Source organism: Salvia splendens, chromosome 14, assembly GCF_004379255.2.
Source record: "Salvia splendens isolate huo1 chromosome 14, SspV2, whole genome shotgun sequence".
Lineage (NCBI taxonomy): Eukaryota > Viridiplantae > Streptophyta > Magnoliopsida > Lamiales > Lamiaceae > Salvia > Salvia splendens.
The window spans coordinates 1,273,710-1,294,936 of NC_056045.1; the positions used below are offsets into that span (position 1 = coordinate 1,273,710).

At 44.3% G+C, this 21,227-nt stretch overlaps 1 protein-coding gene across 1 annotated transcript; it reads right to left on the bottom strand.

The window, feature by feature from the left end:
- Positions 1–9,799: 9,799 nt before the first annotated feature.
- On the bottom strand, positions 9,800–12,037 carry LOC121765611. The gene has a single exon (XM_042161815.1). It carries the CDS (start codon positions 12,035–12,037, stop codon positions 9,800–9,802), a length of 2,238 nt encoding a protein of 745 aa, XP_042017749.1.
- Between the last annotated feature and the right edge of the window lie 9,190 nt (positions 12,038–21,227).

Genomic DNA, 21,227 nt, shown 5'->3' on the forward strand with positions numbered 1-21,227 from the left:
TTATATTGTTTTCATTTAATGTCTATTTTTATATTTTCGCAATTATGATTAAGTTCTCTAGTTGATTATTATCCGATGTGGGACGGTGTTTTACCCAACAGTATTATTTACAGTTATTAAATTTATGCAATTAAATTGTTCTCACCATTCGAAGTTCCATTTATTATTGGACTTTCATATCACATTAATCAAATACTCCATTAAAAAAATCATGATTAAGTGCACCATGTTGATTACTCCCTCCGTCCCAAAAAATATGCACTTTGAGTTCGGCACGATTTTTAATGCAAAATTGGGAAAATAAGAGAGATATAGAGAGAAAAATTAATTAAAGTATTATTAGTTTAGAATAAGCTCCACCTCATTAGAGTGAAAAGAGTTTCCAAAATTGAAAAATGCATATTTTTGTGGGACGGACTAAACAGGAAAGAGTGCATATTCTTGTGGAAGTAAGGGAGTATTATTTTACATTTATTAAATTCATGCAATTAAAATGTTCTCACCGTTCGAAGTTCCATTTATCGTTGGACTTTCATATCGCATTAATCAAATACTCCATTAATAATCATTTTCTATCAATTATTGTTATGGATAGGCTTCAAGTCCAAAATGATCAAAGGATCATCACATTTATTACTCCAATATTAGTATAAAAAAAAAACGGCCCAATAGCAACCTACCTCATCCAAATTGCTTTTAAATGAATACAGCCCTTTAACAAAATGGCCCAATAAAAGGAAAAAGGAGGCCCAAATAACTAAATCAGCATAGTCCAACTCGAACACAGCCCATTAGTGGCATGAGCATTGAGCCCGCCGCGAGACCCTCCAATGTCACCGGTCGCCGGAAAAACTGTGAAAGAAAATCGAAACCAAAGCTTTCAATAAACAGTGCCAAAAATCACAAAATTTACGGAAATTTCCAACTTTGTTGTTTTGAAAACACAATTTAAGCTTAAAATATGGGAAAGATGAACTAAAATTCCGATGAATAAAAAAGAATCTACACCCAAAATCAAACGAGATTTGGGGTAATTTCTGGAGAAAATATAGCAGTTCAATGAGGATTTTCATCGAACAGTTGGAAGGCATACAGTTGAGAAATATAATCCAACAAATAAAGTATACGGAGTTTTAAGAAATTTAAAAGATAGTTGGTTGGAGAAGTTATTAGAATATGATATCCATATTTTTTATATTGATTTTATAATAAAATATGAGTGAAGTGAGTTAGTGGAATGTGAAACCAACTCATCATTTACGATAAAAATGATGTGTTATTCTTATTGTGGGATGAATCAAAATGACAAAGTGTGACTCTTATTATGGAACGGAAGGGAGTATTAATTATTTAAATTATTTTAATATTAAATTATTTTGCAAAAGAAAGTAATTGGTGATTTGACCGACAGATGCGATTCATTTTCCCATTCCGTATTTTTATAATTCTTTCATATTTAATCTAATTTGCAATAACTATACTCCTTGGTGGAGTAGTAAAATTTGTATCAACGAGAATAATTGAGAAAAAATTTCGTAAGAATTGTGTAACTACCCAGTTTTGGGACAATTTAAGCCATAAACACAAATGTTAAGTAGGCAAAAAATTAAAGCCATGAAATAACATTTTGTATTAGTCATATCTGTTAGTAATTCTTGTGTTGATTTAATGAGCGCAGCGGAAATTGCAGACAAGAATAACAGATCTAGATTCATAATCATATTGCAAGTTGAGCACGTAATACACAACGGAACTAAATCTTACTTGTTGTTGTGCTTTCTTCTACGATTGTGTCATGCAAGTTGAATCCACTACTATCGAGGTCCACGTGTATTCTGATCCGATGCAGGAACAATTCCTCGGTACAATCGCTCTATAGAGAAAGTTAGGAATTCTCTACAAAGCTTTTCGTATTTTCTCTCTAATGTTACGCTATTTCTCTTCTTCCACAATGGAGAATAAATAACCATTATATATAGACAAAGAGTCATTAGGGTTATTAGATTGTTGGGCTTATGGACTAATTATAATTGTAGCCCAACTATAATTATTTAATCCATATTAATCTAATCTAGCCCATATCCTTTCAATCTCCCACTTGGACTAGCATTAGATATAATACGCAGTTCCAACTTTGTACCCTTGAGCGGATCAAAATACACTTATAGTGTGACCCTTTAGGCCCCCATTATCGACGACGATCTAATCGAAGTCTGCACAAAACTCCTAGACTGCGTTGGCAGCGTAGCTCGATATATGACGGACGTTTACGTGAATTCGGTAAACAAACCTTTACACAAAGTTTATAGTAATATCCTTTCATTCACGAACCACCCGATTGAGCCTAAGATTTGTCATGTGTCATCCAAATAGCTCAATCACTTTATCTCATCTTTATTAAATGACCCATTCGATCATATTCAATTACTTTAATTGAATATATCTTTGCATTGGCCAATGACTTAATGGTCAAGTAATATAGAGAATTTGAGTGTTCTCTCGAAATTCTAATCGAGGAATGAATCTCATTCTTGGCTCAACTACCATTTCCATTTATCTTATGATGTACCCAACACAAGTCCGTGTCTCAATCCTCCTTTGGGAGGCAAAGCATTGGACAAGATCAAAACACACCACTCAACAAACAAAATGTGTAATGACCTCAGATCCAAGGACTATTACATACTTCATGTACTAATAAACTGTAGACACTTAACAAAACAGTTTAATAGTAGGGTATACCAATACTCTCCAAAGCATACCATGTGTCCATCACGAGTATCTAATATCTCATAGTTGTGAGAACAACTACATTCTCGAAGAATGTGATGCAAACCCCATGCTAACCTATAACATATCATCAATATCCCATTCTTGATGATCATTGGTTAGGGCTATTTTAGAATTATACTATATCATTAATGTCTCACTCCATTAACGACAGTCATAATTCAAGGGAACAAATATTTAGAATAAATGCAAACATTTTAAACAATTATTCCAATAAGTGCACATAACTCATAGAAAATAAAATTTTCATATAATGTGATCAAGTAATATTGTCCCAACACAAAATGTTTCTAAGACATATAAAACTGTAACTCCCACTGATTCAAAGCCATCTTCCAAGATGCTTAACACCTAAGCTCTCAAAGTGCTTGTTGTGTTTTGCTATATATAAGGGTTTGGTGAAAGGATCAGCCAAATTATCATCAGTGAGTACTCTTTCTAATTTTATGTCGCCTCTTTCAATTATTTCTCTGATCAGATGATATCTTCTAGGAACATGCTTGTTCCTGTTCGTAGCTCTGGGTTCTTTTGCTTGCGCAACAGCACCAGTGTTGTCACAATACAAAGGTATTGCACTATTGGCGCTCGGAATGACACCCAGTTCTTTAACGAACTCTAACAAAGCAACAGCTTCTTTGGCAGCTTCAGATGCAGCAATATACTCGGCTTCGGTGGTGGAATCGGCAGTTGTACCTTGTTTGGAACTATTCCAACTCACTGCCCCACCATTGAGGACAAAAACATATCCAGACTGAGACTTATAGTCGTCATGGTCTGTTTGGAAACTAGCATCAGTGTACCCAGTAACTGATAACTCTGGTTGTCCACCATAAACTAAGAAATATTCTTTAGTCCTTCTAAGGTACTTAAGAATAGTCTTAACGGTTTTCCAATGTTCCTCACCGAGATTTTGCTGAAATCTGCCTGTCATGCTAAGCGCATAGGCCACATCTGGCCTAGTAGAAATCATGGCATACATAATAGATCCTATAGCCGAAGCATACGGGATCCTTTTCATGTTGTCTCTTTCTTTGTCATTAGAAGGACAATCCTTCTTTGACAATACAATGCCATGTCCCATAGGAAGAAAACCTTTCTTAGAATTCTCCATTGAGAAGCGCCTTAGCAACTTGTCTATGTAAGTGGATTGTGATAATCCCAACATCCTATTCGGTCTATCTCGATAGATCTTGATTCCAAGGATGTAGGAAGCATCACCCAGATCCTTCATCATAAAAGAACTAGACAACCATTCTTTCACGGATTGCATCATGGAACGATCGCTTCCCATAATCAAGATGTCATCAACATATATGATAAGGAAGACAACGTTACCATTCTCGCGTTTACTATAAACACATGGGTCCTCTTTGCTTCTGACAAAACCAAACGATTTGATTGTTCTGTCAAAACAAATATTCCAACTCCTCGAAGCTTGCTTAAGTCCATAGATGGACTTCTTTAGCTTGCACACTGCATTCGGCCTTTCTTTCGATACAAAACCTTCTGGCTGTGTCATATAGACATCGCCTTCTAATTCTCCATTGAGAAATGCGGTTTTGACATCCATTTGCCAAATGTCGAAATTGTAGTATGCAGCAATTGCAAGTAATATCCTAATGGACTTGATCTTAGCAACTGGCGAAAAGGTTTCATCATAGTCAATGCCTTCGCGCTGACTATAACCCTTTGCCACTAACCTAGCCTTGTAGGTTTGTACTTTGCCATCTGCATCTCTCTTCTTTTTGAAGATCCATTTGCAACCTATGGGCTAAACCCCATCTGGCAAGTCAACTAGTTCCCAGACTAAGTTGAAGTACATCGAGTCCATTTCAGATATCAAGGCTTCAAGCCACTTCTCTCGATCGGTGTCCGACACCGCCTCGGTATAGGTCTTAGGCTCATCATCATCTAAATCAACTTCATCATCTTGGTTCTCAACCATTAGATTCAGTCTCTCAGGTGCACGACGAATCCTTCTAGGCCTATTGAGTTGGTTTTCTTCTGGCTCGGGCTGTTCATTCTGATTGTGAGTAGGCCCAGGAATATCACTATGATCTTCTTGAGGTAGAGGTGATGCAACTATTGTATCATCTTGTATTTGATGCATCTCATTGTCTTGAGGAGGTTCTTCGAGAGTCCCTCTAAGGTCTCCTCTAATAGTATTTTCCCCTCCCAATAGATCATCAAAAACTCCCACTGAGTTGTTGTTCAAACCATTTGACAATACATCATCCTCATTGTTAACTTGTGGTTCTTGAATTTCTTCAAGATCTACTGTATTTTGACCTTGTTCCTTGCAGACATAACTGTCTTCAAGGAACGTCACATTCCTTGATGTTATCACCTTGTGATTTTCAGGACAGTAGAAATCGTATCCCCTAGTTTGTTTAGGATATCCCACAAAGTAACACTTCTCACTTTTAGATTCCAACTTATCAGTCATTTGTTTCTTAACAAAAGCTGGACAACCCCAGGTCCGCATATAGTTAAGACAAGGCTTTTTGCCATACCATAACTCATATGGTGTTTTCTCAACTGATTTAGATGGAACTCTATTCAGAATGTAAATAGCAGTCAATAAAGCATGACCCCAGAGAAATAAAGGAAGACTAGCTAAACTCATCATGGATCGAACCATATCTAATAATGTTCGGTTTCTCCTTTCAGATACTCCATTCATTTGTGGTGTACCAGGAGGTGTCCAGTCCGACTGAATTCCATGCGATTTCAAGTAATCAAGAAATTCTCGGCTCAAGTATTCCCCTCCTCGATCTGATTGAAGAGTTTTTATACTTTTCCCAAGTTGTTTCTCAACTTCACACTTAAACTCTATAAATTTCTCAAAGGCCTCAGATTTGTGTTTCATAAGATACACATATCCATACCTTGTCAAATCATCAGTGAAAGTAATGAAGTACGAATAACCACCTTTTGCTTGAGTTGGAAACGGTCCGCACACATCTGTGTGGATCAACTCTAGCACATCATTAGCACGCACCCCTTTCCCGGAAAGTGGCTTATTAGTCATCTTTCCTTTGAGACAGAATTCACAAGCACCATATGATTCAAAATCAAATGAATTTAGATAGTCTAACTTTCTCAATCTCGCTATCCTTTTCTCATTGATATGACCAAGTCTACAATGCCAAAGATAAGTAGCATTATCTGTATTACATAGCTTAAGTCTTTTATTTTGCACATTGAGAATATCCCGTTTGCATTCAAGCATATATAATCCATTCTCTAAAGAGGCATTTCCATAAAACAATCCATTATTAGAAAACGAGCACCTGCTGTTTGCAAAATGGAAGGAAAAACCTTCGATGTCTAACATCGGAATGGAAATAATATTCTTTGAAATAACTGGAACGAAATAACAATTATGTAAATCTAGTCTATGTCCTGGGGGAAGAACTAATCTATAAGTTCCCACGCGTTCGGCAGCAACTTTTGCTCCATTTCCAACACGTAGGTCTACTTCCCCAGGCCTCACTTTCCTGCTGTCAATTAAACCTTGCACATTATTACAAATGTGTGAACCACAAGCGGTATCCAATACCCAGGATTGTGAGTTATTCATAGACATATTTATCTCAATGACAAACATAGCTGAGCTCCCACTCATTGCACCTTGTGCCTTGAGCTCCCACTCATTGCACCTAATGTTACGCTATTTCTCTTCTTCCACAATGGAGAATAAATAACCATTATATATAGACAAAGAGTCATTAGGGTTATTAGATTGTTGGGCTTATGGACTAATTATAATTGTAGCCCAACTATAATTATTTAATCCATATTAATCTAATCTAGCCCATATCCTTTCAATATCAACTTTTGAAATTTTTTTTACCAACATAAAATATCATTGAAGCAGTGAAGCTTTTAATATAAATTATGCAATTATCCCGCAAATACCTGTCGAATACGAATGATAACAAAAATAGTAGCGAATTTATGTAAATTTGTTCATGTGGTCAATAATACTCATTCAGACTATAAGTCTCTAACTTTATTATAACTTCGATCTCACGCTTCGGTTCACACGTTCTCATCCGACGACGAAGTGATCACATAAATCGTATACTCCAGAATTGTTAATCACATGTCGCAATTGTCTGAAGAGAAAGTCCAGATCTCGGTTTTGGAGTTGTTTGTCCCGATTCGGCTTCCATGTTAATAGGGCGTGGGATCCACCCTATGAGGTTGACGGAAGTGGCTGTTGATTGCGTGAGGCGGAGGGTGATATTGAAGTAAGAGAATAACGAAAAAGAACAAGTTTGCCCTAGTTGAGGTGCTAGGGTTTGGAACAAGGATGAGAAAAAATATGCTTTATTTCTCAATGACTCGATCTATGGGAATTCTACAATTTATAGAATTCCCCCTACTTGATTCGGACTTACGACTTGGGAAAGAATCAAGAAGAAAACCCAAGAAGATTGACTCTAAATAAAACGAAATATTCTTGTGGAATCAAATCAAAAGCAAAAAAAAATAAAGATTACAAAATCATATTCTACTAAGTGGTGAAATCTTCCAATCTTGATGGACGTGATCTTTTCCTCTTTGGTCGTCCATCCGTTGGGCCTTCTACATGGGCCTTCTCCTTGCCTTTACTCGTCTGCGTGGAGGCTTCTTCGTCGAGTGTCGGTGAGGCTCTATCAACTCCCCCCTCCAACGCAACGATCTTGTCCTCAAGATTGAGATGGGGGTAATCCCTTGCCAACACTTCTCTCGGCTCCCACGAGGGCATCACGGCGGGGTCTGGTGACCAGTGAACCAACCACTGTACCTGTGGCAATCCTCGCACCAACACAGTGCGTTCAGCAGTAGCGCGGAGCGGCGTGTCCAGCGGGCGGCCTCGTTTCAACGAGCCCGGTAGTCCGCGGAAAGCGTCAGCCGCCAATGGAGAAACAAAGGGCTTCAAGAGGGAGACGTGGAACACGTCATGGATCCGGCTCTCGGTCGGCAGTTGTAGCCGGTAAGCGACCTTGCCGATGCGCTCGATAACTTGAAAGGGTCCATAGTAGCGGCGCCCCAATTTTGCCGACAGCGGCTTGCCGACGGAGTGTTGACGATGAGGTTGCAGCTTTAGTAGCACCTTGTCGCCCAGCTTGAATTCGATATCGCGACGATGGCGGTTAGCAAAGCTGGCCATATTGGCTTGAGAGTGTTGCAGCTTGCGTTTCAGACCGCGGAGGAGCTCCTCACGTTCGTCCAGCAGCTCGGTGACGGCCGCATTGTTCGCCGGCCTGGCGTATGTGTCGAACAAGTTCGGGGGTTCCCGGCCATAGAGGGCCTGGTAAGGGGTCATGCCAATGCTCACATTGATCGTGCAGTTCATCGCGAGTTCCGCCCAAGGAAGCATATGAGACCAACGGTTAGGGCAGTCACAAGTATAAGCACGTAAGTATTGTTCAAGGGCACGATTAGTTACCTCCGATTGGCCATCAGTTTGCGGGTGGTATGCTGTTGTGAACTGCAATTTGGTGCCACTTAGGGAGACCAACTCCATCCAGAAGTCACTCAAAAAAATGGTGTCTCTGTCCGAAAGCAACTTCTTAGGGAACCCATGTAGCTTCACCACCGTATCCACAAAGAGGCGGGCCACTCTCGGTGCGTCGAACCCAGGCTTAAGTGCCCCAAAATGGGCGTACTTTGATAGTCGGTCGACAACGACCATGATCGCGGTGTAACCTTGCGAAGGAGGGAGGCCCACGATGAAGTCCATGGAGGCCGCCTCCCAAACCATGTTCGGAATTGGGAGTGGTTGGATAAGACCATTTGGCTTGTCCCTAACGTACTTAGTTGCTTGGCACGTTGAGCAAGTCGCGACAAACTTGTTGATATCGCACCGCATTCCTGGCCAGTAAAACGAGCTTGCCACGCGGGCAAATGTGCGCTTCTCACCCGGGTGGCCGGCCATCGGAGAAGTATGGCATTCCTGAAGGATGTCGGCTAGAGCGGCGGAGTCTCGGCTAAGCAATAGGCGCCGTTTGAAGTGGAGTAGACCATTCTTGACGGATATTTGAGGTGGGGCTCTTCCCTCTGCCACCTTTTGATGAAGTTCCAGCAGGTCCGGCAGTGTAAAATTTTCAGCCAAAATGGCGTCGAGAATCGCCGGCGCCGGTCGGGTAAAGAGGGCAAGGAACTGCCCATCAGTCTCGGTCGGGTCCTCCACTCGGGATAAGGCGTCAGTCACCTTGTTGGATGCTCCTGATTTGTATTCAATCACGAACTTGAAACCCATTAATTTTCTCAAGTAGAATTGTTGATCCGGAGTTTGAACAATTTGGGAAAGGAGATCTTTCAAGCTCCGTTGATCACTTCGGATGATGAACTCCCTCCCAAGTAAGTATTGTCTCCATTTCTGAACGGCCTCAACGATGGCATATAATTCTTTGTGGTACGTCGAAGCCAAACGACGTCGCGGACCCAACTTCTTGCTAAAGTAGGCCAACGGGTGTCCCTCTTGGAGTAGGACGGCGCCAATACCGAGGTCCGAGGCGTCGGTCTCCACAACAAAAGGGATGCCGAAATTGGGAAGGCGAAGCACTGGTGCCGTGCACATAGCCTCCTTAAGTTCTTCAAAACTTGTTGTTGCTGCCTCAGACCATAGAAAAGCCTCCTTTTTGAGGAGCCCAGTCAGCGGGGCCGCAATCACCGAGTAGTTCTTCACAAATCGTCGGTAATAGCCAGTTAAACCAAGAAAACCGCGAAGTTGCTTGACCGAGGTAGGCAGAGGCCACGCAGTCATGGCTGCGATTTTTGCAGGGTCCGCTCTTAGCTCTCCCGAAGCGATGATGTGCCCGAGGTAGTCGATTGTGTGGACGCCGAAAGCGCACTTCGATCTCTTGACAAAGAATTGGGCATCCTTCAAAATTTGCAGAACTTGTTGTAGATGATGACGATGGTCCGTATCATTCCCACTATAGACCAAGATGTCATCGAAGAAGACGATGACAAAGCGGCGCAGAAATGGCTGAAAAAGACTGTTCATCGCCGCTTAGAAGGTGGACGGTGCATTCGTGAGACCGAATGGCATCACTAGGAACTCGAAATGGCCGTCGTGGGTACGAAAGGCCGTCTTGTGGACGTCATCAGAGTGCATTCTGATTTGGTGGTAGCCCGAACGGAGGTCCAACTTTGAGAATACCCGGGCTGCTTGTAGCTCATCGAAAAGCTCATCTGCAGTGGGGATCGGGAAGTGATCCGGAGTAGTGGCAGCATTTAGGGCCCGGTAGTCCACGCAAAATCGGAAGCTACCATCCTTCTTGCGAACTAGAAGGACCGGCGACGAGAACGGGCTAGTACTATGCCGAATAAGCCCTTGCTTCAACATCTCAGAAACCTGCTGCTCAATTTCGTTTTTTTGAAAATAGGGGTAGCGGTAGGGCCTCACGTTCACCGGTTTTGAGGAAGGAGAGAGATGTATACGGTGGTCCCATCTCCTTGCCGGTGGAAGAGATGTTGGCTCCGAAAAAACAGACTCAAAGGAGTCCAGAATATCGACCAGTTTGGGGTCAGTCGGTGTCGGTGAAGGGGGTGCCAGAACTGAGGGAGATACCAGTGGAAAGATCTCAAAGAGTTCTACCGTCGGCTCCTGTCCGATGAGGGAGAATAAATTGTGATATGATATTGAGCGCAGCTCGGCCCCATCTCCTTGTAACTCAATTGATTGATTGTCCACTTCAAATTTCATCGTTAGACGACGGTAGTTTTTTGTGACATCTCCTAAATCTTGCAGCCATTGGACCCCTAAAATAACATCCGGTCCCTCCACTTGTAAAATAAATAGATCAACGACGAAACGATGACCCTGCAACACGATGGGGGTACCCAAGCATACATAAGAACATTTAAGCGATTCACCATTCCCCACAAATACACGGAAGGGTTTAATAGAGTGTAAAGGAAGACTTAGCTTTTCTGCCACGGTAGGCTTTATAAAATTGTGAGTGCTGCCACCATCGATCAAAACCGAGACCGATGCTTCTCCGAGGATGCCTGTTAAACGAATGGAACGTGGTCGAATCTTGGGGCCGATTACATGGACGCTAGACACATCGCCCGTGATGACCATATTTTCCGCCTCCTCGTCGGACTCCTCGGGCGATTCTGACTGGGTCACATTGTGCTCATCATCTATTCCCAGGAGAGCGTAGAACTTGGTGCTGCAGACATGAGAACGAGTGTACTTCTCCGGGCAGTAATAACATAAGCCTCGTCGGGCCCGGTCAGCGCGCTCGGCCGCTGATATCTTTACGATGGGAAAGTCAGTTGGTGGCTGACCCTCGCGGGAGGGTTTCGGGGTTGGTGCGCCCGTCGCAGGTGCCGGTTGCCCCGTCGGCTGGGTCTGGGATGTCAAGACAGTGTTGCGGCTGTTGCGGTTGGACCATGAAGGGCGAGTCGTCGTGTTTTGTGCCGCCGGAGCAGTGATCGCTTGGCAAGCTGCCAACTGTTGGGTGACAGCGAAAGCTTCCTGGAGAGTGGCTGGTCGTCGTGTCAATAGTTCCTGTTTTAGAGGGGAGTTCAGCCCCGTAATAAACAGCGACGTAAGAGTCGCGTCACCCACATGGGGGGCCTTCTGGAGGTAGGATTCAAAAGCTGTCTGATAAGCCTCGACCGTTGTTGTCTGACGAAGATCAGCGAGGCGACCCACATAATCAATGTAGAGATCAGGGTCAAAACGTTGTTTCACCGCGAGGAGGAACCCTTCCCAATCTTTGTGCTCGACGTTGTCTTCCCAATAGTTCAGCCAATCAGCCGCCGGATCGTCGAAAAGAAACGACGTCAAGTATACCCGATCATCGAGTGGGGTGAAACTGTGGTTGTAGAATTTCTGGATCTTTCGGATCCATGTCGTGGCGTTCTCACCGTTGAAGCGAGGAGCATCACCTTTGAGCTTTGGGTGTGTCTCGGGATCGAAACCGACAGGTTTCACCGTTATCGATGGCGGGAGGGTCCAACCACGCGAAACGGGTGGTGATGGCGTCGCGTTGATCTGGACTGGGATGCGGCGATTGATTGCAGTCGTGAGATCCGCTAGGGTTTTCTCCAACTGCTTGTTGAGGGCCGCTTGTTGTCGCGCGAAATTCTCCTGGTCGAATTTGTGCGTCATCACCGTCTTTTCGGTCTTGGCGGAGCGCTGCTGCAGGTTGTACAACATCTCACCAATCTCCTGTTGCGAGAAGTCCGGTCGCGTGGGTTGATCGCCGTGGACCTCGGTAGTGTCCTCCGACATGATTGTGTGCGGACGGAGGCGGGGGAAGAGTGATCAATGAAAGCACCAGTTAATAGGGCGTGGGATCCACCCTATGAGGTTGACGGAAGTGGCTGTTGATTGCGTGAGGCGGAGGGTGATATTGAAGTAAGAGAATAACGAAAAAGAACAAGTTTGCCCTAGTTGAGGTGCTAGGGTTTGGAACAAGGATGAGAAAAAATATGCTTTATTTCTCAATGACTCGATCTATGGGAATTCTACAATTTATAGAATTCCCCCTACTTGATTCGGACTTACGACTTGGGAAAGAATCAAGAAGAAAACCCAAGAAGATTGACTCTAAATAAAACGTAATATTCTTGTGGAATCAAATCAAAAGCAAAAAAAAATAAAGATTACAAAATCATATTCTACTAAGTGGTGAAATCTTCCAATCTTGATGGACGTGATCTTTTCCTCTTTGGTCGTCCATCCGTTGGGCCTTCTACATGGGCCTTCTCCTTGCCTTTACTCGTCTGCGTGGAGGCTTCTTCGTCGAGTGTCGGTGAGGCTCTATCACATGTCCTGCTGAATAGTGTACTTGAGTCGTCATGAGCTGAAGTTGCAAACCCTCCAAATTCAGACGTCAATACTCAAATTAAGAAAATAGCATCCTAAATTGATTAAAACAACGTCGTTTTGAACAACCGTTGTCCACGATGAAAAATCCAGCTTCTACGTAAAACTAATTTCACCAAATAGTCTCATGTGACTATTGTGATTTGTTTCAAAATTATAGTTTACCTCACAGGATTTGTGACTCATACAACTCTGACCTTTGATGTAATATCACTGAAAGGTCTTTTTCATTATTTCGTGACCTTTTTGTCCTTTTGGTAATTTTTTGACCTAGTATGCACTTTTATACTCTCCTCCTTCAAACACTATTGGTAATTGATTATTATTGTTGAACTTAAGTGTCATAAGTTTAGAAGTATTAATTTACACTTGTGGATATTCATGCAATCAGAATGTTCTCACTGTCCTAAGTTTTTATTTATCATTGGACTTTCATTAGTACATTAACCAAATATTAATAATAATTTTCTCTCAATTATTCTTATGGACAGGCCTAATGTCCAAAATGATCAAATGACCATCTCACATCTACTACGGCCCAATAGCAACCTTCCTAGACCAAAATCTTTTTCTATGAACGCAGCCCTTTAACAAAACGGCCCAATGAGAGCAAAAGGAGGCCCAAGTAACAAATGCTCAAACTCGATCACAGCCCATTAACGACATGAGCTCACCGTTTGCCGCCAAAATTGTGAAAGAAAATCGAAACCAAAGCTTTCAATAAACAGTGCCAAAAATCGCAAAAATTTTTAAGGGAATTTTTCAAATTTGTTGTTTCGAAATCACAATTGAAGAATAAAATCTGGGAAAGATGAATAAAAAAGAACCTACCCCAAAATTGAAACGAGATTTGGAGCAAAATGTAGCGATTCAAGGAGGATTTTCGTCGAACAGTTGGAAGGCATACAGTCGAGAAACATATTTTGACAAATAAGCCTTAAATTCCCTTCGTCGTTTCCTCAAGAAATCGGAGTAAATGATGAATCGGCGAATTTCTGATGATGATGAATGCTCGTAAAAATAAATTACGACACAGAGAATTTTACGTGGTTCGATTTACTGAGGTAAATCTACGTCCACGGGGAGAAATGGGGGCATGTTTGTATTGCTTGATCTGCGAATTACAGCTTACAACACAGACTTGCTATATGATTATTTCTCTAGAGAGATTCTAACCCCTTTCTACCAGATCTAAGTTCTATTTATACATTGAACTAAGATCGTGGCTTACATCATCACTCTAGGTCGTGGAGGTCGTGTAGGTCATGGCCTAAGATCGTGGCCTGAGTTGACGCCACGTGGTAGTGGGTGTGTTGGAAGTTGTGGAAATCCTGCATGGGTCCACTAACTCCTTGTTCGGTCGAAAACTGAGACCGAACTGCTTTGGTTGCCGATCTGAGAGTAGAGCTTGGTTGGCTTTTACCGAGCTGTAGGCTGAGGCCGAACTCTTTGGTAATGCCGAACTCGCAGAGCTTGATTGGTCGGCTTTTACCGAGCTGTAGGCTGAGGCCGAACTCTTTGGTAATGCCGAACTCATACTCTTCCTTGGGCTTTGGGCTGATGGGCCGTCATTGCTGTCGGGCTTGTTTAGTACGCACCCCATCACTACCCCCCCCGAAAGACGAAGTGAATCACTTCGGCGAAGCGAGTCACTTCGGCATTCTGGATAAAGGTACGGGGGAGGCTGACGTCAGGGGACGTGCCTTGCATGTGGCTGCATTAAATGCGACAGTAAAATCCGGCCGTTGAATCCTGAAAAGGTGGGATTCGAAACGGTGCGACGATTTTGAAATCTTCGCCGAATCTGATAAATACCTCCCTTCTTCATCATTGAAGCACTTTTGCGACTGCTTCTTCTGCACTCTATCTCCTTTGCGAAAAAGATTTTCTTCTGCTTTCAAAAATTTCCTCAGATTTTGCAAAGAGTAAGGACCATGTCTGCTTCTTCTTCGTCTGAGTCTGGTAGCGGTGGTGAAGGGGGTAAGGGGTCTTCTAGCCGGAAAGAATCCGGGGAGAAGACCGTAGAGTATTTTCACAGTATCTTGAGTAAGGATACTGTGATATCCCTTCACGAAAAATACTCTTTTCCTGGGGGGAAGGTTGCGATTCCTGACGACCTTTATAGGGCGGACTCGCCGCCGGAAGGTTACGCCACCGTCTACGAAGCCAGCTTAGAATGCGGGCTTCGTTTCCCCCTTCCCCTTGCCTTTGTAGAGTTGCTAGATTTTTTTTCAACTCCCTTTAGGTCAGGTGACTCCGAACTCTTGGAGGCACTTATCGGCTTTTGCTGCCGAACTGCGTAGGCTAGATAAGGATCTGTCTCTGAGGGCAATCCTTAATTTTTTCCAGTTTAAAAGGAAGGGATCTTGGTTTTACTTGGTCCCTTTACAGCCTTTTAGGGCCTTTTGTAAAACCAAATGGCCGAAATGGCAAAATCGCTTCTTTTTTTATAATAGGACTGCGGCTCCTAGTTTTCCCTGGAGAGGGCCGAAGTCCGTTATCCGTCATCCTCGGCCTGAACCGTTGGACGAGCTCGATGGCGAGCTCAACAAGATTCCCATAGTTAGGAAACAATACACGGAGTCTGAGCTCGTCAAGGGCGACGTCGTGTTCGACATCTCGTCTTCGGACGAAGAGGCCGAGGGTGAGGATTTCTCTTTATCTTTATGCTCTACTGCTTTAACGAAGAAAACTAACCTTGCTTTCTTGCTTTTTGGCAGTGTACATGCTGAACAAGGCTACCCGAAAATCTTCGGAGTCCAAGGAGCCGGAGAGAGAGAAGGCTACCAGCTCGGCGCCTGATGCCGAGAAGAATCCGAAGAGGCAAAAGACCTCTTCGGGTCCAAAGAAGCCGGAGTCGACTTCGGCAAGTAGGAAGGGGAAGACCCAGAAGCCCCCGAGAGCGCCAGAGAAAGACGTGGTCTTGGCGCCTCCTTCGGAGCATATCTGTGAGCCATTTTTATGGCCCACGGCCTTCGCCGAGGTGAATTGTCTTCTTGATTCTTTGGCTTGGCTTCTGTCCTGTATTTTTGGTGCCCTCTGTTGACTTTTTTCCTTATCCATTTTCAGAGGAACGATATGCTCTCCAAGCTCGTCGCCGTCGAACTCTCCAAAGCGTCCAACGACTATGCTGAGATGCAGAGGAAATTGGCGGCTGCTTGTCACCGGGCCGAGCAGGCCGAGGCAAACTTTGAGAAAGCCAGAGCTGCTAGGATTTCGGCCCAGGATGAAGCTCAGTTTGCCAAAAACCAGCTCGTCATCCAGCGAGAGCAGACGAAACGGAGTGATGCTGCCGCCGTGGTTGCCCAGGGGGAGGCTCTCCGTGTTTACACGGAGAAACTCTTTTTGAGTAGCCAGTTCTCGGCTTTTGTCGGTAGTCTGGTAAGGCTAATTGCCGATAAGGGCGAGCAGGGGGCCGACGTCGTACTGCCTCTGTACAGCCGAGAGATAGCAGCTCGGCTTCAGAATCTGCCGCTCCTTGAGGAGCTCGCTTCATCTTCGGTCCTGCTTTCTGCAGACCGAGTCCGGAGTTGTCGAGCTGATCGGGACGAGAACCTGGAGGCTATCTTTGCCTCCGTGGGACCCGTTTCACCCGCTTCGACTTACAACGGAGAGGGTGAGGCCGAGCCGCTGGAGCGGGAGGCCGAAGTCGAGCGAGCCGGGCATCCGGAGAAGGAAGCCGATCAGGAGACGCAGCAGATCGGCTACGGTGGCGCCGAGCAGGCTGGGGAGAGCAAGGAGGCAGAGGCTGAAGCTGAAGCAGAGAAGGAAGCTGAACCTCACCGAGAAGGTGGAGACGAAGCTAGCGAAGTATGATTTCGTCTCCCTTCTCTTAGTTTAGTTTCTTCCTTTATGTAAAATGGCCTTGAAGCCCTCCTTGTATAGAAAAATTTTTTTTTCTTATGAATGAAAAAATTCTTCTTTCTGCTCTTGTGTCTTCGTATAGCCTTTCGTACTCTCTTACTCCTGTTGTGGTTTACTACCTGCTCGGTAAGCTGAAATGCCGAACTGACGTAGCTGCTTTGTATTCTTAACTCTCAAGGAGCTGGAGGTACTTCACTGGAAGCGGCTGTACTCTTCGGCTTTAGACGAAGCTGAGAAAAGAGCTATAGCCGATCAGACGAAGAATGACGAGCTTCTGGCTCGTTTAGTGAAGCTGGATGCCGATAATAAGGACTTAGAGTCCGATAAGAATGATCTGGAGGCCGAGCTGAATACGACCATTGCTGAGAGGACTGCGTACGAGGATTACATCCGTGTGCGCGGGGGAATGACCATATCAGATGTTCAGAGTCGAGTTGACGAACTGTGGGAGGAATATAATGTACTCCGGAGGAACAATGCGCTGGAGAGCTCGGCTTGCCAACAAGTCGTGACATCATTGCGGCGCTGGGCTTCTCGGTACAACATTGTTCTTTCTCGGCGCCCCTCCATAGAAAGATTCCTTCGGCATATCGTGCCAACAGATGCTCGCACTCCAGATCAAACCTTTGATTCACTTGCTCAAAACCGTACTCCAAGTCAGCAACGAACTCTGGAACAGCCGGAAACGTCAAGACGAGAACAGGCTGAAGTTCGTAGAGGAGCTGTGATTATGAGTGAGCAAGATCAACAAATGCTTCGTGAAGAGACTCTTCGCCGCCGAGGTGCTAGGGCTTCCCGGGCTCAGAGAAGAGGTGGCAGGTCGATTAGAGCATCTCGTCGACCTGCTTATTCTGCAGCTGCCTGGAACGCCCGAACTCAGCTTCACGAGGATTTTGTGAATAGATGGCTCAACTTTAGCAACCCTGGACAGTAGAATAGTCCTTTGTAATAGCGTAACGCCATCTTGTAGGGTAGCGGAGTTGTGTGCCGAACAAGATTTGAAAATGAAATTTTGTTTTTGTTTTCGCTTCTAACACTGTGTATTTACAGCTTAGCGAAAAAATTTCATCGTACTTGTCCTCGGTCTTATGAAGTAAACTTCTTTGACCGGACTTGTCTTTGGTCTGATGAAATAAACATCTTTGACCGGACTCGTCTTTGGTCTGATGAAATAAACATCTTTGACCGGACTCGTCTTTGGTCTGATGAAATAAACATCTTTGACCGGACTCGTCTTTGGTCTGATGAAATAAACATCTTTGACCGGACTCGTCTTTGGTCTGATGAAATAAACATCTTTGACCGGACTCGTCTTTGGTCTGATGAAATAAACATCTTTGACCGGACTCGTCTTTGGTCTGATGAAATAAACATCTTTGACCGGACTCGTCTTTGTGTTCTAATTTGGCGATTTTCGTCGCCGGGATCGAACTTTCCCTTGTCCTAATTCGGCGAGTTTTATCGCGTGGATCGGACTTTCCCAGTTAACCGAAGTGGTCTTATGCAGTAAACCTCTTTGACTAGACATGGTCGTCCTCGGTCTTATGAGGTAAACTGCTTTGACCGAACTTGGTCGTCCTAATTCGGCGAGTTTTATCGCGTGGATTGGACTTTCCCTTGTCCTAATTCAGGCAAGTTTTATCGCGAGAATCGGACTTTTGTTGCAGTTCGTTTCAGACGAAGTGCTTGATTCTTAAGCAGAATTGTGGTCTTGTATCCTCTTTAGAAGCTTTGACACACAATCGTGGGCTTGTTGCAGCTCGTTTCAGACGAACTGCTTGTTTAAGCTGAATTGTGGTCTTGTATCCTCTTTAGAAGCTTTGACACACAATCGTTGGCTTGTATGTTCTAAAAAGGGGATCAGCCTTTGAAGAACGAGATACCTCAGTTTTATTTGTAAGAGACGACACTCACATAGACAGACACAACGCACGTAGAGACAAGAACAAGTAAAAAACAAAGAAAACACATAAGACTGACTGACCGGACTGTCTCTTACAAATGGAACTTTTTGAGGTTGGAAACGTACCATGTTCGGGGTACTTGTGCTCCTGCCGCGTGAGTCAATTTGTAAGACCCTTTGCCGAGGACTTCTGACACCCGATATGGACCTTCCTATGTGGGTTCGAGTTCGCCCAGCTTTTCTGCTCGGCTTACTTCGTTGTTTCTCAAGACGAGATCTCCCACTTGAAATTGCAGCTTCTTCACCCTTTGGTTGTAATACCGGGCTACTTGCTCCTTGTACTTGGCTGCTTTTAGGCAGGCCAATTCTCTTCTTTCTTCGGCAAGATCTAGTTCGGCTCTCAGTCCGTCACCATTCATTTCTGAGGAGAAATTGAGTTCGGGGACTGGATATGCCGATCTCAACCGAATCACGGCTTCAGTGCCGTACACCATCGAGTTCGGCTCCGGTGTGACTTCGGTCATTTCGCCGGCCTCTGATTCCGGCTGCTGTGATTGCTATGCTTGATGGTGCCGAACTGATTGCTCGGCACTTTTAAGCGCAATCTGCGAACACACTTGCTCTTTTTCGATCACCTCGGATGACCGCTATCTCTCCTTTAGTGGAGAAGGTGTTCGGCGAGGATGCCTCTGATCGCTATGACCGGGCTTCTTTTTGTCTTCTCTAGATGAGCTGTCTAAAGACCGTTTTCGACGGTCTGCCTCATCGGCACGAGAAAACTTGTCCGCAATGTCCCACATCTCTTGAGCTGTTTGCGGACCGCACTCCACGAGCTTTCTGTAGAGAGCTCCGGGCAGGATTCCATTTTGGAATGCCGAAATGACAAGTAGATCATTGAGATTATCTACTTGTAGGCATTCCTTATGGAATCTCGTCAGGAAGTCGCTGATCTTTTCGTCGCGACCTTGACGTATAGAAAGCAGCTGAGCCGAAGTAATCCGGGCTTCCGCTTTCTGAAAGAACCTCCTGTGGAAAGCATCCATTAGATCTCGGTAGGATCTAATGCTGCCTTGGGGGAGGCTATCGAACCACCTTCTTGCGTTCCCGATAAGCAGCTCGGGAAACAGCTTGCACATGTGGACCTCGTTGAGACCCTGGTTCGCCATGTTATATTGATAGCGTCCCAAGAAATCATGAGGATCCACGAGTCCGTCATAGGTTATCGACGGAGTTCGGTAGTTCTGTGGTAGGGAAGTTCGGGTAATATCGTCCGAGAACGGAGTCCTCAATGCTCCGTACACGGCGAACCCGACATTTCTTCGGTATGGAGGAGATGGAGTTCTCCTGTGATTCCGGTACCGAGGATTCTTTCTTCTGGAAGACATGACACTACTGCGGTAGTGACTGTCTCGTATGGAGGGAGAGGGAGAATCCGCCGTTTTCGCCTCCGGCTGCTTTTGGCTTCTCTGCAGGAAGGTTAAGAATTCCTCCTGCTTTTCAGCCAAAAACAGCTTGACAGCCTCGTTCAAATCGGGCTGCTGGGAAGACTCGGTGTGACGGCTTTTGGAGCGGCTTGTTCCTCCGCCATGAGAACTGGTGGTGGATTTATCCCTAGGCTGTTTTCCAGACCTATGGGATGGATTGGCTTCCTCCTGGTTCTCACGGGCAGGAATACGGGTGCTCTGCGATCTGGTATGCATTTTTTGGGTTGAAAAAATGGTCAAAAATTCGCTTTATCACAAATTTGGTTCTCTGCTTCCCACAGACGGCGCCAGTGATGAATCGGCGAATTTCTGATGATGATGAATGCTCGTAAAAATAAATTACGACACAGAGAATTTTACGTGGTTCGATTTACTGAGGTAAATCTACGTCCACGGGGAGAAATGGGGGCAGGTTTGTATTGCTTGATCTGCGAATTACAGCTTACAACACAGACTTGCTATATGATTATTTCTCTAGAGAGATTCTAACCCCTTTCTACCAGATCTAAGTTCTATTTATACATTGAACTAAGATCGTGGCTTACATCATCACTCTAGGTCGTGGAGGTCGTGTAGGTCATGGCCTAAGATCGTGGCCTGAGTTGACGCCACGTGGTAGTGGGTGTGTTGGAAGTTGTGGAAATCCTGCATGGGTCCACTAACTCCTTGTTCGGTCGAAAACTGAGACCGAACTGCTTTGGTTGCCGATCTGAGAGTAGAGCTTGGTTGGCTTTTACCGAGCTGTAGGCTGAGGCCGAACTCTTTGGTAATGCCGAACTCGCAGAGCTTGATTGGTCGGCTTTTACCGAGCTGTAGGCTGAGGCCGAACTCTTTGGTAATGCCGAACTCATACTCTTCCTTGGGCTTTGGGCTGATGGGCCGTCATTGCTGTCGGGCTTGTTTAGTACGCACCCCATCAGTAAACAACCGTATAAGTTTCCAAATCTTGAAACTCATGAAGTGTCGAACTATTTGGTTAACCCAAAATTAGCGAAATATTGAAAACAACATTTAATCAGGAGTATAAGATGTTACTTGGACATTTTATCCAACACCGTACACGAAACCGAAAACCCAAAACAAAAACTGTTGACACTTACTTCAAAAACTGAAGCTTATGAAGATGAATAATCAAACGAAGGAGATAGACGAACGACTTAATAGGCATTCAGTCATATGAACAAACACGTTGTGTGCATGGAATTCATGCACTGAAACAAGGCGTGAATTCTAACATTTTCTACGTACACTTAAGCTCTATCGCCCATTATTTGTCCCACTTTAACTCTTACGTGTTTTAAGAAATATAAAGAAAGTTGATTAAAGATTTTAGTAAAAATTA